Source organism: Chanodichthys erythropterus, chromosome 3, assembly GCF_024489055.1.
Source record: "Chanodichthys erythropterus isolate Z2021 chromosome 3, ASM2448905v1, whole genome shotgun sequence".
Taxonomy (NCBI): Eukaryota; Metazoa; Chordata; class Actinopteri; order Cypriniformes; family Xenocyprididae; genus Chanodichthys; species Chanodichthys erythropterus.
This window is the reverse complement of record NC_090223.1, coordinates 17,938,475-17,952,799: the sequence shown is the minus strand read 5'-3', so window position 1 is coordinate 17,952,799 and position 14,325 is coordinate 17,938,475. Positions and strand designations below refer to the sequence as shown.

Here is a 14,325-nt window from a genome sequence, read left to right as displayed (position 1 = left end):
CTCACTCCAAAAACATCACATTAGAAACCTCACACAACACGCTTAGGCTGAAAAACCTCACCTGATAGACCTCACGCCAGAGACCTCACTCCAAAAACATCACATTAGAAACCTCACACAACACGCTTAGGCTGAAAAACCTCACCTGATAAACCTCACGCCAGATACATCACATTAGAAACCTCACACAACCGACTTATACTGACAAACCTCACCTGATAGACCTCACGCCAGATACATCACATTAGAAACCTCACACAACCGACTTATACTGACAAACCTCACCTGATAGACCGCAAGCCAGAGACCTCACTTCCAAAACATCACATTAGAAACCTCACACAACACGCTTAGGCTGAAAAACCTCACCTGATAGACCTCACGCCAGAGACCTCACTCCAAAAACATCACATTAGAAACCTCACACAACACGCTTAGGCTGAAAAACCTCACCTGATAAACCTCACGCCAGATACATCACATTAGAAACCTCACACAACCGACTTATACTGACAAACCTCACCTGATAGACCTCACGCCAGAGACTCCAGATACATCACATTAGAAACCTCACACAACCGACTTATACTGACAAACCTCACCTGATAGACCGCAAGCCAGAGACCTCACTTCCAAAACATTACATTAGAAACCTCACACAACACGCTTAGGCTGAAAAACCTCACCTGATAGACCTCACGCCAGATACATCACATTAGAAACCTCACACAACCGACTTATACTGACAAACCTCACCTGATAGACCTCACGCCAGAGACTCCAGATACATCACATTAGAAACCTCACACAACACGCTTAGGCTGAAAAACCTCACCTGATAGACCTGACTCCAAAAACATCACATTAGAAACCTCACACAACACACTTAGGCTGAAAAACCTCACCTGATAGACCTCACGGCAGAGACCTCACTTCCAAAACATCACATTAGAAACCTCACACAACACACTTAGGCTGAAAAACTTCACCTGATAGACCTCACGCCAGAGACCTCACTCCAAAAACATCACATTAGAAACCTCACACAACACACTTAGGCTGAAAAACCTCACCTGATAGACCTGACTCCAAAAAAATCACATTAGAAACCTCACACAACCGACTTATACTGACAAACCTCACCTGATAGACCTCACGCCAGAGACTCCAGATACATCACATTAGAAACCTCACACAACCGACTTAGGCTGAAAAACCTCACCTGATATGAGAGACCTCACTAAGTTAATTTTATTTTCTTTTAGTTTTGTAATTTATAATTTTTATTAATTTTTATTTTAACTCTAGCTTCAAGTCAAACTGAACGAACATGAGAAATGTTGCCTTGGCAACTATAAAATAAGTTATAATATATTTTGTTTTTATTCCATTTCAGTTAACATTTATTTTAGGTTACAATAATGTTTTTTTATGGTTTTAGTTTTAATTTGAGTTAATAATAACTCCAGAGACCTCACATTATAAAGCTCATGCCAGAGACCTCTGCAGACACTTAATAATGCTGTAGAATGAGATTATAGCAACAAAAGTTTTTCCCAATCTAAACTCTTGAAAGTTGTTTTATGAAGCCTGCGGTGGAAAGCATCTAACATGTCCTGTGTGTTATGTAATTTCCAGTTATTATTTCATCCCAGGATTCAAGCCCCACTTTCTCATGGACACAGAGGCTCCTAATTGATTTATCTCTCTCTTATTCCCTTCTTCATCTTGCTTCTCTCTCCCTCGCTCTCTTTTTCTCTCGCTCTCCTTTTCTGCAGCAATTTGGGAAGATCTTAGACGTGGAGATTATCTTTAATGAAAGAGGATCAAAGGTATGAATGACGCTTGCTTTCTTCTCCTCTCTGTTTGTGTAGCGACGCTCTTTCTCGCTCTCTTCTGAACTCTTTATTGGCTTAGAGATGCCGGTTTGATCTTCCTCAAGTCAGATTAAAGACTATAAAGTCAAAGAACAAAACAGACATGGCAGTGCACATAATCAGAGCGTGAGGTCAGCCATCGCTCCGCTCGCAGGACTTCATGATAATCTGGTGTTTGCTCAGACGACAGAGAGAATCAAGTACAAACTCTTGCTGCTGATGTCGACTGCAGTCTTTGCTGTGCTGTATGAATTATTATAATAATAGTGATGTCAATTAACCTATTATTTTTCCTCCAAAGCTGTGACAGAGAGGAGAGACTGCTGAATGTTTTTCACATTGGGTTCATTTTTGCCAGATATTTTGGAGAACTGGAACTTTAAACATTAAAACTCCCTAAATTCTTAACAGATTTTGCTTGTTTCATGTTTTTAATCAAAGGAATTCCATTACACTAGCAAGTCTAGACTACCAAAAAAAGGTGACATTTCCACCATTACTGACCAGAAATAAAGATCTATAGCGGGGCATGTTGTCACACTGTATAAAACGGGAATCATCCAATAAATAGTTTTTTTTACAGGGTATTTAATGCTTTTCAGGCAGGATGATTATTGCTAACTAAGACTAAAAGTTATTAAAAACATTTTTGTTAATTAAAAATAGAGCTGAAATAAATTTAAACTAAACAAACATTAGAAATGTTGCTCTGGCAACTAATTGAAATCAATTTATTACAAACTGGAAATAAAAAATTAAAACTAAAACTGAAATAAAATTAAGTTAAACCTAAATAGTAATATAAAAAAAAAAAAAGGAAAAAAAATGAAAATGACTAAAGCGTATACAAATTTACAAAATATTAAAATAATAAATTAATAAAAATGAAAATAAAATATAATTCAAAATATGAAAAAAAATTATAAATAATATAACAAAAGTACTAACTATTAAAATAAAACAATATTAAATTAATAAAAATGAAAAAATATAATTCAAAATATTAATAAAAATGTATAAATATTATAACAAAAGTACTAAATATTACGATGAAATAATATTAAATTAATACAAATGAAAATAAAATATAATTCAAAATATTAATAAAAAATTATAAATAATATAACAAAAGTACTAAATATTAAGATAAAACAATATTAAATTAATAAAAAATGAAAATAAAATATAATTCTAAATATTAATAAAAATAATAATATATAAATAATAGTAAACTAACAAAGTAATTTATTTTTATTGGAAATATTTTAATTTAGTTTATATTATTATTTAAAAATGTTGAAATAGTCAAAAATATACTAAAATATCAAAATATTGATTTGGGATGGATTGTCAATCAAATATTAATAATATCAATAATATATATATATATATATATATATATATATATATAATTTTTTTCATTATTATATTGTGATTGTTGAGTCTTAATGTATGTCAGTGCAGTTTTGTTGTGACAAATAGCCCGGTCTCTCCTATGACTGTCTTCTGATTGAAGCTTTATTCCTGTTTTACCATACAGTCAGAAAGCAATTTTCACCAATCAGGGAATCTGAGCATTTGAAAATGTATTTACTTGTGTTTTATATCTGGGGTCTCCAACATCAGTAATGTTCATTATGACTTTTGAAATGTGATATTAAGTTGCAATCATGAAGCATCGAGCTGTTAACTATAATGCTTGTACTATTAGTTATCTCTCTGAGCAAAAGCAGAGCATCATGAAAGTACTGAAAGTGAAAAATCAAGGTTATTTGTTGGCATTGATGGTTCCACAAAGAACCTTTAACCTTTAACAATCTTTCCATTCCACAAAAGGTTCTTTAGATTCTTTATTTTCACTGAAGTGTATGGAGGAGTTTCAGACGTAAAGCACACAGTCAGTGTTTGGTCCTGCGTGTCTCTCTGTGGATGGTGTGTAATCATGTCCCTGACAGCTACATAAGATGGAGATGACAGCGTGCTCTGCTCAAGCAACCATTCACTGTTGTGTGTGCCCTACAAAGCCCATTACCCATGATGCCTTGCTGTCCCCACCACCAGCGTTGTTGTATAATGAACCCACCGGTCCATTAATAAACAATCTATTTTCTAAGAAGCAGCAATTTGCATTCAATATGTTTGTCCCTTTTGAAAAATGGGCTCTCTTTCACCCCTCTGTGTAAGCTAATTATTGCATGATAAAACAGCAGAGAAGAGCAGAGCAGATGCAGTCGTGTGAGATGTCCATAGGATTCATTTGGCCCTCAGTTTCCTTCCTCAATTTATTCCTTTATCTCTCTGACTGATGTATATATCAAGCAGGAGGCACTGAAGTTCCTGCGTGTGAGAGCGTCTAATATTAACCCACCCCTCGGGCTGTTAGTAGCTCATCCTGTATTATCCAAACACCATCCAACAGTCCATCATCTGCAGCCCCGCCCCCTCTTCACTCTTATTGGCCGCTGTATCAAGGTGACCCCAGACAATCTTTCACATTTAACCTGGGTTAACCTCTTAAACCCTGGGTTAAGGCGGACAGTATGAAAGATATATTTTAAAATGATACAAGTTCCTGTGATGCAAAGCTCAATTTTCTGCATCATTCCTGCAATTAAAAATTATTTCAGAATATTATGAATATTAAATTTGTATATATATATATATATATATATATATATATATATATATATATACAGTGGCATGAAAAAGTATGTGAACCCCTTGCAGTGAAAATGAGAATTATTTAAAAAAAAAAAGATGGGTAATAAAAAATGCATGTTATTTTTTGTTTAGTACTGTCCTGAGTAAGATATTTTACATAAAAGATGTTTGCATTTAGTTCACAAGACAAATCAATAGCTGAATTTATTAAAATAACCCCATTCATAAGTATGTGAACCATTGATTTTACCTTTACCATTGATTTTACAATTTACCTTGATTTTTGAATTCAAAAGTTTTCACCCCTTGGCTCTTAATGCTTTGTGTTTCCTTCTGAAGCATCAGTGATTGACTTTTTTAATAGTTGTGTTTGAGTCCCTCAGTTTCCTCAGTATGAAAACATAGATCTCAAAATCATTCAGTCACTGCTGGAAAGGGTTCAAATACACAAAAATGCTTGAAAACTGATGAATCTGCAGGAGCTGGAGGAATTTTCTGAAGAACAGAGCTCGGTTTAACTGCTCAGGACAAACAAGAGACTCATGAACAACCATCACAAAACATAAAAACAGTCGTGGATCATCAGGTAACACACACAGTATTGAGAATCAATGATTCACATACTTATGAATGGGGTTATTTTAATAAATTCAGCTATTGTTTGGTCTTGTGAACTAAATACAAACATCTTTTATGTAAAATATCTTACTCAGGACAGTACTAAACAAAAAATAACATGCATTTATTTTTTTTATTATCTTTCTTATTCTTCTAGTAGTCTTTCCTCATTCATGTGAATGAAATTTGACTTGCTTAGCTGCCTGGTGGTGTTATTAACATGGCTGCTGATTGAACTCACTTGTTGTAGCTCTGAGTAAAGCAACATTTCACACTTGTAACATTCTGAAAGGGTTTTATAGGTTTTATATGTTATTTCTGCTTAATCTGTCACTATAACATGACCTGACTGAACCTCTTTATGTGTGTCTGCTTCTCTGTAACCCTCATGTTTCCTTCCTTTCGTGGGCTCCTGACTCTCTCCAAACCCCTTCAATGCTGTTTCTCTCTCTTTCCTCCTGCTTCACTCCATGCGTCCGCAGGGCTTTGGCTTTGTAACTTTTGAAACGAGCGCAGATGCAGATCGTGCGCGGGAGAAACTAAACGGTACAATCGTAGAAGGACGTAAAATCGAGGTGCTTTCCTTTTCCCCTTCTCTCCATCCTCCTTTCCTGCCTGCTGACCTCATTTCCTGTCCTCATCCTGAGATTCCCGAGCATCTGCATGCTACCTGCCCGAGTGTGTTTGTGTGACATCTTAATGGAATATTCTGGGTTAAATACAACATCTATTGACAGCTTCTTTCATGATTTTTTTATCACATTTTTATTTTTTTATTTTTTTGTCAAGTCAACTTAGATAATTAATGTGGTTCAGATTACATATTTGAGTTTCTGTTGATTAAACCAATTTCTTTCATTGTATTAACTCAGATTTTTAATTTCAATGAACTCAAAATTTTAAAGCAACCAGGTAACTTAAGTTAAACCAACAGTTGTTGTTTTTTTACAGTATAGGGTTAATCTAAATAAAATCATAAAAACTATTCCAGGTCATATTTCACCCCAAAAATGAGTAGAAAGATACAAGAAACATGTTTTAACCATGTTTTATAACCATTGGAGGAGTTTAATCTGTTCATCCTCATCTTTCGTTGGATAATGTATAAGCAGTTAAACCAATCATAACCAGCTGTATTTTAAGTGATAATACAGACGGCCAGATCAGATATGTTGAAAGTGTTGTTTACTTTTGTTAATCATGGGAGATTTTTGTTCAATGCTTGTGTATGTCATCAGTTAACACTAGAAATTTTGCAAAATATCTGAATATAATAACACATTCTGTAAAGCGTCATGTGCATGGTTTAGAAGAGCCAGAAGAGATGCATTGTGGGTCATTACAGGCAAAGTTGGGAGATATTACTCACATGCATGCATGTTTTGCATGAGCGCAGTATTTTTATGCATGTGTTTTTGATGTATGTTCCTGCAGCCCGCTCACATCTCTCTCTGTCTCTCTCTCTCTCAGGTGAACAACGCCACAGCGAGAGTGATGACGAATAAGAAAGTAGTAAACCCGTACACAAACAGTAAGAGCACCTCTCTGCTCATAAATCTCCTTAAAATGACAAAACGGCCTGTCACCTGCTGCCTCAGCATTACAGCTGCTTAACGCTCCTGACTATCACTGACAGATGTTATTTTAACACCAGTGGGATCTATTAAAGCACATGCTCAGGTGTTTGCCGGATATTTCCATCTCTGTCCTGTGTTTCTACAGGCTGGAAGCTCAATCCGGTTGTAGGAGCCGTTTACGGACCGGAGCTCTACGCAGGTGAGGAAGACCGTTGGGGAATAGCGCTTTATTTTGTTGTCTTGCACACCTGTTTACGCAAAAGTCAATCTGACAGGTGTTGAAATATTTGCGTTTTTTTCTCCCTGAAGAAAATATTAATTTAAGATTTTACTCATTGTGATACTAAAGACCAGCCGAATGCTGTGAGCGTGTGTTAGAAATCAATAATGGTGAGAGAACATTGTGCTTGGTACATTTTTTTTATCTTCAAACCAAACTTGGGTCTTCATTCGACAAAGTTTGAAGGGATCCTTGATTATGATTTCACTTTTTTGACTTTAGTTAGTGTGTAATGTTGCTGTTTGAGCATAAACAACATCTGCAAAGTTATGACACTCAAAGCTCAAAGCAAAGGGAGTTATTTTCTTTTACAGAAATCATTTTTTAAGGACTACAACAAACGGCTGGTAGACTACAACAAGCTTCTTCCTGGGTTGGTGACATCACAAACCCTAAAATTTACATAAACCCCGCCCCCGCTACTACAATAATTTATCCACTAACCGTTGAGAAATGTCCAGTTTCATTCTAAAAGTTGTAGCTTCTTCCTGAGTCTCTCCGTCAGTGTCGACTCCGGTTTGAACAATGTAAGGCTGAACACCGTTACTGACAATCCTCATTTTGGCTGCATGAGATTCTCCAGTTTTGTTGTTGTTGAGCAACTGAAGCGTGAGCTGTTAAAGCTCCGCCCTCTTCTGGAGCAGCAGCTCATTTGCATTTAAAGGGACACACACAAAAACAGTGTGTTTTTGCTCACACCCAAATAGGGGCAAATTTGACAAGCTGTAATAAATGATCTGTGGGGTATTTTGAGCTGAAACTTCACAGACACATTCTGGGGACACCAGAGACTTATATTACATCTTGTGAAAGGGGGCATTATAAGTCCCCCTGTTTTAGACCCTGTTTACACCTGTATTTAGCGACCAAAACGCATCTTAATACCAGGTGTAAACAGACAGGGCTCTAGTGATGCTTGTCATTTAACTGGCGTTATTAACCCAGACAAGCTCACTGCAGATGTATTGAGGGGCTGTTCCACCCAGGCCGATCTGGGGTTAAATGTCTCACTCAAAGGCGCAGTGCTGATGTCAGTAATTTTCCACTTTATGGAAGTGAACCCAAGACTGCTGCGCTAGCACTCGAATCTACCAGTACCCCAATAAAACTACTCATGCTAGCGTGTTATTAGTGAAACTAGATGCCACGTTGGTTTCCATTACCAATAAAAGCACACGCTATTGAACACATCATAACCGCTGTTTTAATTTATTGCAGTCAGATGGTGGTCGTGTCATTAGCGCTGCTAGTTAGCTCTCGGCTCAATTTGATTAGCAGTCACGGATCACATTTCTTTTAAAACTCTTCGGTGGCACAAATGAAGAATTCAGCACAGAGTAATTGGCTTCAGTTCATTTTGCGCACTCTGTTTTCAGTTCATTCTGATTTGCCCTCGAGTCTCAATGACTGTAAAAGTCTTTCATAAGGAAAATGAAATGACATTAGAGCTCAGCAGAGCCATACGCTGACATACGCTAACACGCAGCGCAGACAAATTAAGCCACCACAACACATCAAAACATAGAGGTTTACATACATGTTTAAATAACACCAGACAATGGACATCACTGACTTATAGATAAATGGATATATAGGCTGTACAAACACACACACATATTATAATTTATCACTTATTTATACATATTTATATTACAGATAGATACATACTATTGTGCATTTAAAAAACCTACCAGGTAATTCAGTCTTTTTTTGTCATTGCAGACAGTATAAAAGGAAAGAACTAGAGAGATATGCAGCTCTGCTCATGTTCTCGTGTGTGTGTGTGTGTGTGTGTGTGTGTGTGTGTGTGTGTGTGTGTGTGTGTGTGTGTGTGTGTGTGTGTGTGTGTGTGTGTGTGTGTGTGTGTGTGTGTGTGTGTGTGTGAAGCATCCACTCACAGTTATCAGATTGTGAAGTCTCTGTACTGTGGATGGGTTTTCCGGGTGCGTCAGATTGGCTTTCAGTTGGCTAACAGAACGAGAGCGATGGAGTGAAAGATGCCGCCGGCCGCTCGGAGTGTAATCGAGCAGCGAGACACAGACTCACGGGGGTTTCTCTCCGTTTATTGCCGTCTGTTATACGAAGCCTTTGCATTCTGATGAGACGAGCTGCTAATATTTCATCTGGAGGAAGTTCATGGTCCGTCTCAGAACCCGACCCTTTAAATAACACAGATCATCTCAGGGCTGTGCGTTCCCTCGTCACGCTGCTGAGACACACAGACTGCTGCCTTACAGTTTATCAGGACTAAACATCCGCATATTATAGTTCAGAAGTGGCTGTCGTCCTGCAGCCACTAATATATACACTAATGGTGTTATTCCTCTCACTTATTTACAACACAGAGAAATTATGGCATCATTGGAACACACTCATGTTGTTCGTTCATTCATTCATTCATTCATTCATTCATTCAATCTATTTAGGCACCTTTTGGACTCGTGTGAATGTCAAACTAAGTGGTGTCTGTGTAAAATAATGCTAAACACAGTTTTTTTTTTTTTTTTAAATAAATAAATCATATCATCAGTAAGTCAAGGCAGCTAATGTTTTTTAGATTACTGTCACTAATCAAAATAAGTTCAGCAATTTCAACTTTTTAAGTTACACGAGATTCCTGTAAAGCTGCTTTTGAAAAGATATGTATTGTGAAAACTATACAAATGTGAATTGAAATGAGATTCAACTAGGTCGTGCAAGTAATTTTGTTAATTATGTTAAAGTGACTTAAAAAAATCAAGTTTATAATACTTAAAGTAATTTAATTAATAAAATAATAATTATACAATGATATGTAATAGTATATTTTATACGTTTTATAATTATTTTAAATAAATTGCATGTTACTACTATAAATATATCAAATATAAAAAAATACTTAATTTAAAATCGATTATTACTATATAATTATACAATTATATAATAGTATATATATATATATATATATATATATATATATATATATATATATATATATATATATATATATATATATATATATATATATACATACACACAATATGCACTGCATTTGCATATGCATTTTATATATATACTTATTATTTTTATGTAAATAGTGTAACATATTACTTAAAAATATTAATATAAAAATGTAATATATAGTAAGTATATATATATATATATATATATATATATATATATATATATATATATATATATATATATATATATATATATATATATATATATATATATAAAATATACATTACAGTCCAAAAGTTTAAGATTCTTAATGTTTTTAAAAGAAGTTTATTTAATTTAAAATACAGTAAAAACAGTAATATTGTGAAATATTATTACAATTTAAAATAACTGTGTACTATTTAAGTATATTTGACAAAGTAATTTATTCCTGTGATCAAAGCTGAATTTTCAGCATCATTACTCCAGTCTTCAGTGTCACATGATCCTTCAGAAATCATTCTAATATGATGATCTGCTGCTCAAGAAACATTTAATGTGTACAATTGTACAAAATATTTGTGTACAATTTTTTTTTTCAGGATTATTTGATGAATAGAAAGTTCAAAAGAAACTTTTAAAAACATTAAAAATCTTAGTGGTTCCTTAGTGGACTGTACTGTGTATATATATATATATATATATATATATATATAGTATAAATTATTTAAATTTATATAATAATTTATATTATATTTAAGTATTAAATGTATATACATTTAATAATTTATATTATATTTTAATTTATGTAATTATATATATATATTTTTTATTTATGTATTTATATAATTACATAACATATACATTGTAATAGATATACAATTATATAAATTAAAATACTTATACAATATTATTATATTATGCAAATACTGTAACATATTACTTAAATATTAAAATAAAAAATTGTTTTATATATATATATATATATATATATATATATATATACACACACACACACACACACACACACACACACACACACACTTAAGTAATTTTACTACTAGTATATTGTTTCTATGCTCCTCTGAAGCTCTTACGATAAAGAGCTGCATCTGTTGTGTTTGTCAGTGTGTAGTGAGATGATGTGTAGGTGTGTTTTATTGAGGTTTGTGTGTGCTTGACTGTAGTAAGGAGTACTTGTGCTGATGGAAGCCTTTGTGGCGCCAGATTCTTCGCTCTTCTTTGTTGTTTGCAACCCAAACCTTCCCATGAGCCTATAGTGATGAGTCTGAGGTAATGAGCTCAGAGAGTATCCGGCCCAGCCTCGCTCTGGAATCCAGTCGCTCCGTTGCGATGATCGTTTTGTGTGTTGGCACTGCTGATGGAAATGTAGACGCTGAATATCTTTTCAAATGACTTTGACGAATGAAGAAAAGCACCGCTCGTACTTATAACGCCCAACGTGACTCTTATTAAAGGACTTTTACACTGAGAATCACTTCAGCGCCACAGACAGAGAGGTTTATAATATCAGGATTTATTTCAAAGGCATAATTCACCATCAGTTCTGTCATCATTTATTCACCCGTATGTTGTTGTTTAATCCAACAAAAAAGACTTTGCCATACAGTGAAAACACACTGTGACCAAGTGCTTTCAAGCTCCGAAAAGAAAATATAAAGCAGCTAATGAGTAAATGATGACACTATTTTTTTATTTTTTTGCAGATCTCTTCCTTTAAGCTTTTGTGTAGTCCATGTAACTCCAGTCAGATCCGGTCTGAAGTGTCTTAATGAGTGTAGATGAGCTCTCTCATTGTTGCTCGGCACGTAACGGAGATAATGAAGCACTTGCGGTTGATTTGATTAATCTGCGTCTCTTCCCCAGCATGTGGATTACTCTCTCTAACTCGGATGACGCGTCCGGTTATGAATCCTTCTGCTTCGGAGTAACTGTCCCGTCACTGACTGTATAGAGTCACTATTACATCTTTCTCTCTATTCATGCTTTTCTGAGCTGTTTTTTTTTTTTTTCTTTTTTTTTTTTTTCTGGGGGTTTATGAAACAGCATGTCGGCTGGTTTGATGAATGTGTTTTTATTGAGGCAGTGTAGCCTATCGCCTGCTCATTATGAGCTTAAATTTACATATATCAAAGACACGGCATGATTCAGATGTCTGTACAAGAGAAGACACTTTTGAGGAGTCAGACATTATTTTTCAGTGACTGATTCTTACCTTTTTATAATTAAAATGTACAGTATCTCACAGGAGTGAGTACACCCCTCACATTTTTGTAAATATTTTATTGCATCTTTTCATGTGAAGAAACACTGAAGAAACGACACTTTGCTACAATGTAAAGTAGTGAGTGTACAGCTTGTGTAACAGTGTAAATTTGTTGTCCCCTCAAAATAACTCAACACACAGCCATTAATGTCTAAACCGCTGGCCAATAAAGTGAGTACACCCCTTAGTGAAAATGTCTAAACTGGGCCCAATTAGCCATTTTCTCTCCCCAGTGTCATGTGACTCGTTAGTGTTACAAGGTGTCAGGTGTGAATGGGGAGCAGGTGTGTTAAATTTGGTGTTATCATCATGGCACCTCATGGCAAAGAACTCTCCGAGGATCTGAAAAAAAGGATTGTTGCTCTACATAAAGATGGCGTAGGCTATAAGAAGATTGACATGACGCTGAAACTGAGCTGCAGCACACTGGCCAAGACCATAAGCAGAGCATGATCCTCTCCCTTTGGACACTGGGCCGCAGGGCAGTATTCCAACATGATAACGACCCCAAACACACCTCCACATGACCACTGCCTTGCTAAAGAAGCTGAGGGTAAAGGTGATGGACTGGCCAAGCATGTCTCCAGACCTAAACCCTATTGAGCATCTCTGGGGCATCCTCAAAGGAAGGTGGAGGAGCGCAAGCTCTCTAACATCCACCAGCTCCATAATGTCGTCATGGAGGAGTGAAAGAGGACTCCAGTGACAACCTGTGAAGCTCTGGTGAACTCCATGCCCAAGAGACTTAAGGCAGTGCTGGAAAATAATGGTGGCCACACAAAATATTGACATTATGGGCCCGATTTGGACATTTTCACTTAGACATTAATGGCTGTGTGTTGAGTTATTTTGAGGGAACAGCAAATTTACACTGTTACACAAGCTGCACACTCACTACTTTACATTGTAGCAAAGTGTAATTTCTTCAGTGTTGTCACATGAAAAGATATAATAAAATATTTACAAAAATGTGAGGGGTGTACTCACTTCTGAGAGATACTGAATATATGTATTATGTTCTTGTTGAACTGATACAAAAAAAATATCTTATATCCTTTCATCAGTCAGTTTCAGGATAAAGTAACAAAGTCCTTGTAAACAGATTGTATACAGACACGTCTTGGTAAACTCGGACAGATTTATGAAGAATCAAACCATATTAATGTCAAAGTTTTGTAAACTTACAGTACCAGTGATGCAGCAAACTAACAGAGATCAAACTTTATGACTTGAGGAGATTATTCTTAGCATAGACTTGTACAAATAATGAGTAAAAATGCTAAACTTGTATTTGAAATTGTGTAAAACAATTTCTGGCCAATAAATAGGTTAAAAATAAGACAAAAAAAATGGTTTAAAAGGCTTTTGGTAGCCAATAAAATGAGGAAAAATAAGGAAAAAAATGGATGAAAATAAAGGGGGGGGGGGATTTTCTGGTTAATAAATTGGTTAAAAAGGCTTTTGGTGGCCAATAAAATGGGCAAAAAAAGGAAAAACTGGTGGCCTATAAATTGGTAAAATAAGCTTATGATGATAAAATGGGTGAAAAAAAAATGAGCTTACTTTGAAGGAGGGACACAAGCCATATTGAGAGCAGAAGATCACAGAGACTTGACTAGGTTGCAACACAGAGAGAAACCGTTAAGCAACCACACAGAATACACTAGCAACAAGACAAAGAGTTTTGCATGTGCAAACATCTAATCTTGTCTTGAAATATCTGGCTGCGTCACAGAGACACATGCAGCACATGTACAGTACTGTGTGTCCTCATAAGTTGCTGATGCTCTCGGTGTGTGTGTGTTTGCAGTGGCGGGCTTCCCGTATCCCGCGGCAGGAGCGACGGTGGCGTACAGAGGGGCTCATCTGAGGGGCAGAGGCCGTGCCGTTTACAACACCTTCCGTACGGCTCCTCCTCCTCCACCCATCCCGGCGTACGGAGCGTGAGTCCCGTCTGACACTCTCTTCATACTCATCAGTTGAGCTGCTCTACACACACTGTTAGATGAGAGCAAAACTTCAACTGAGTCAAGTCTGATTCATAATTGATGAACTTTACAGTTGAACTGAACTGAATCAAAATGAATAATGACACTGTAGTCT

General features: G+C 35.8%; 1 protein-coding gene across 3 annotated transcripts in view; it reads left to right on the top strand.

Moving 5' to 3' along the window:
* Window positions 1–14,325, top strand: part of rbfox3b (RNA binding fox-1 homolog 3b) — a 228,621-nt gene that overhangs the window by 193,783 nt on the left and 20,513 nt on the right. For 2 of the 3 annotated variants that reach the window (XM_067381224.1, XM_067381223.1), the window contains exons 6-8: window positions 6,627–6,687; window positions 6,879–6,932; window positions 14,033–14,165. In XM_067381224.1, the coding sequence (XP_067237325.1) occupies window positions 6,627–6,687; window positions 6,879–6,932; window positions 14,033–14,165 (248 nt within the window). Of the gene's footprint in view, window positions 1–1,778; window positions 1,833–5,638; window positions 5,732–6,626; window positions 6,688–6,878; window positions 6,933–14,032; window positions 14,166–14,325 lie in introns of all 3 variants that reach the window. The other variant, XM_067381225.1, reaches the window with a different exon arrangement.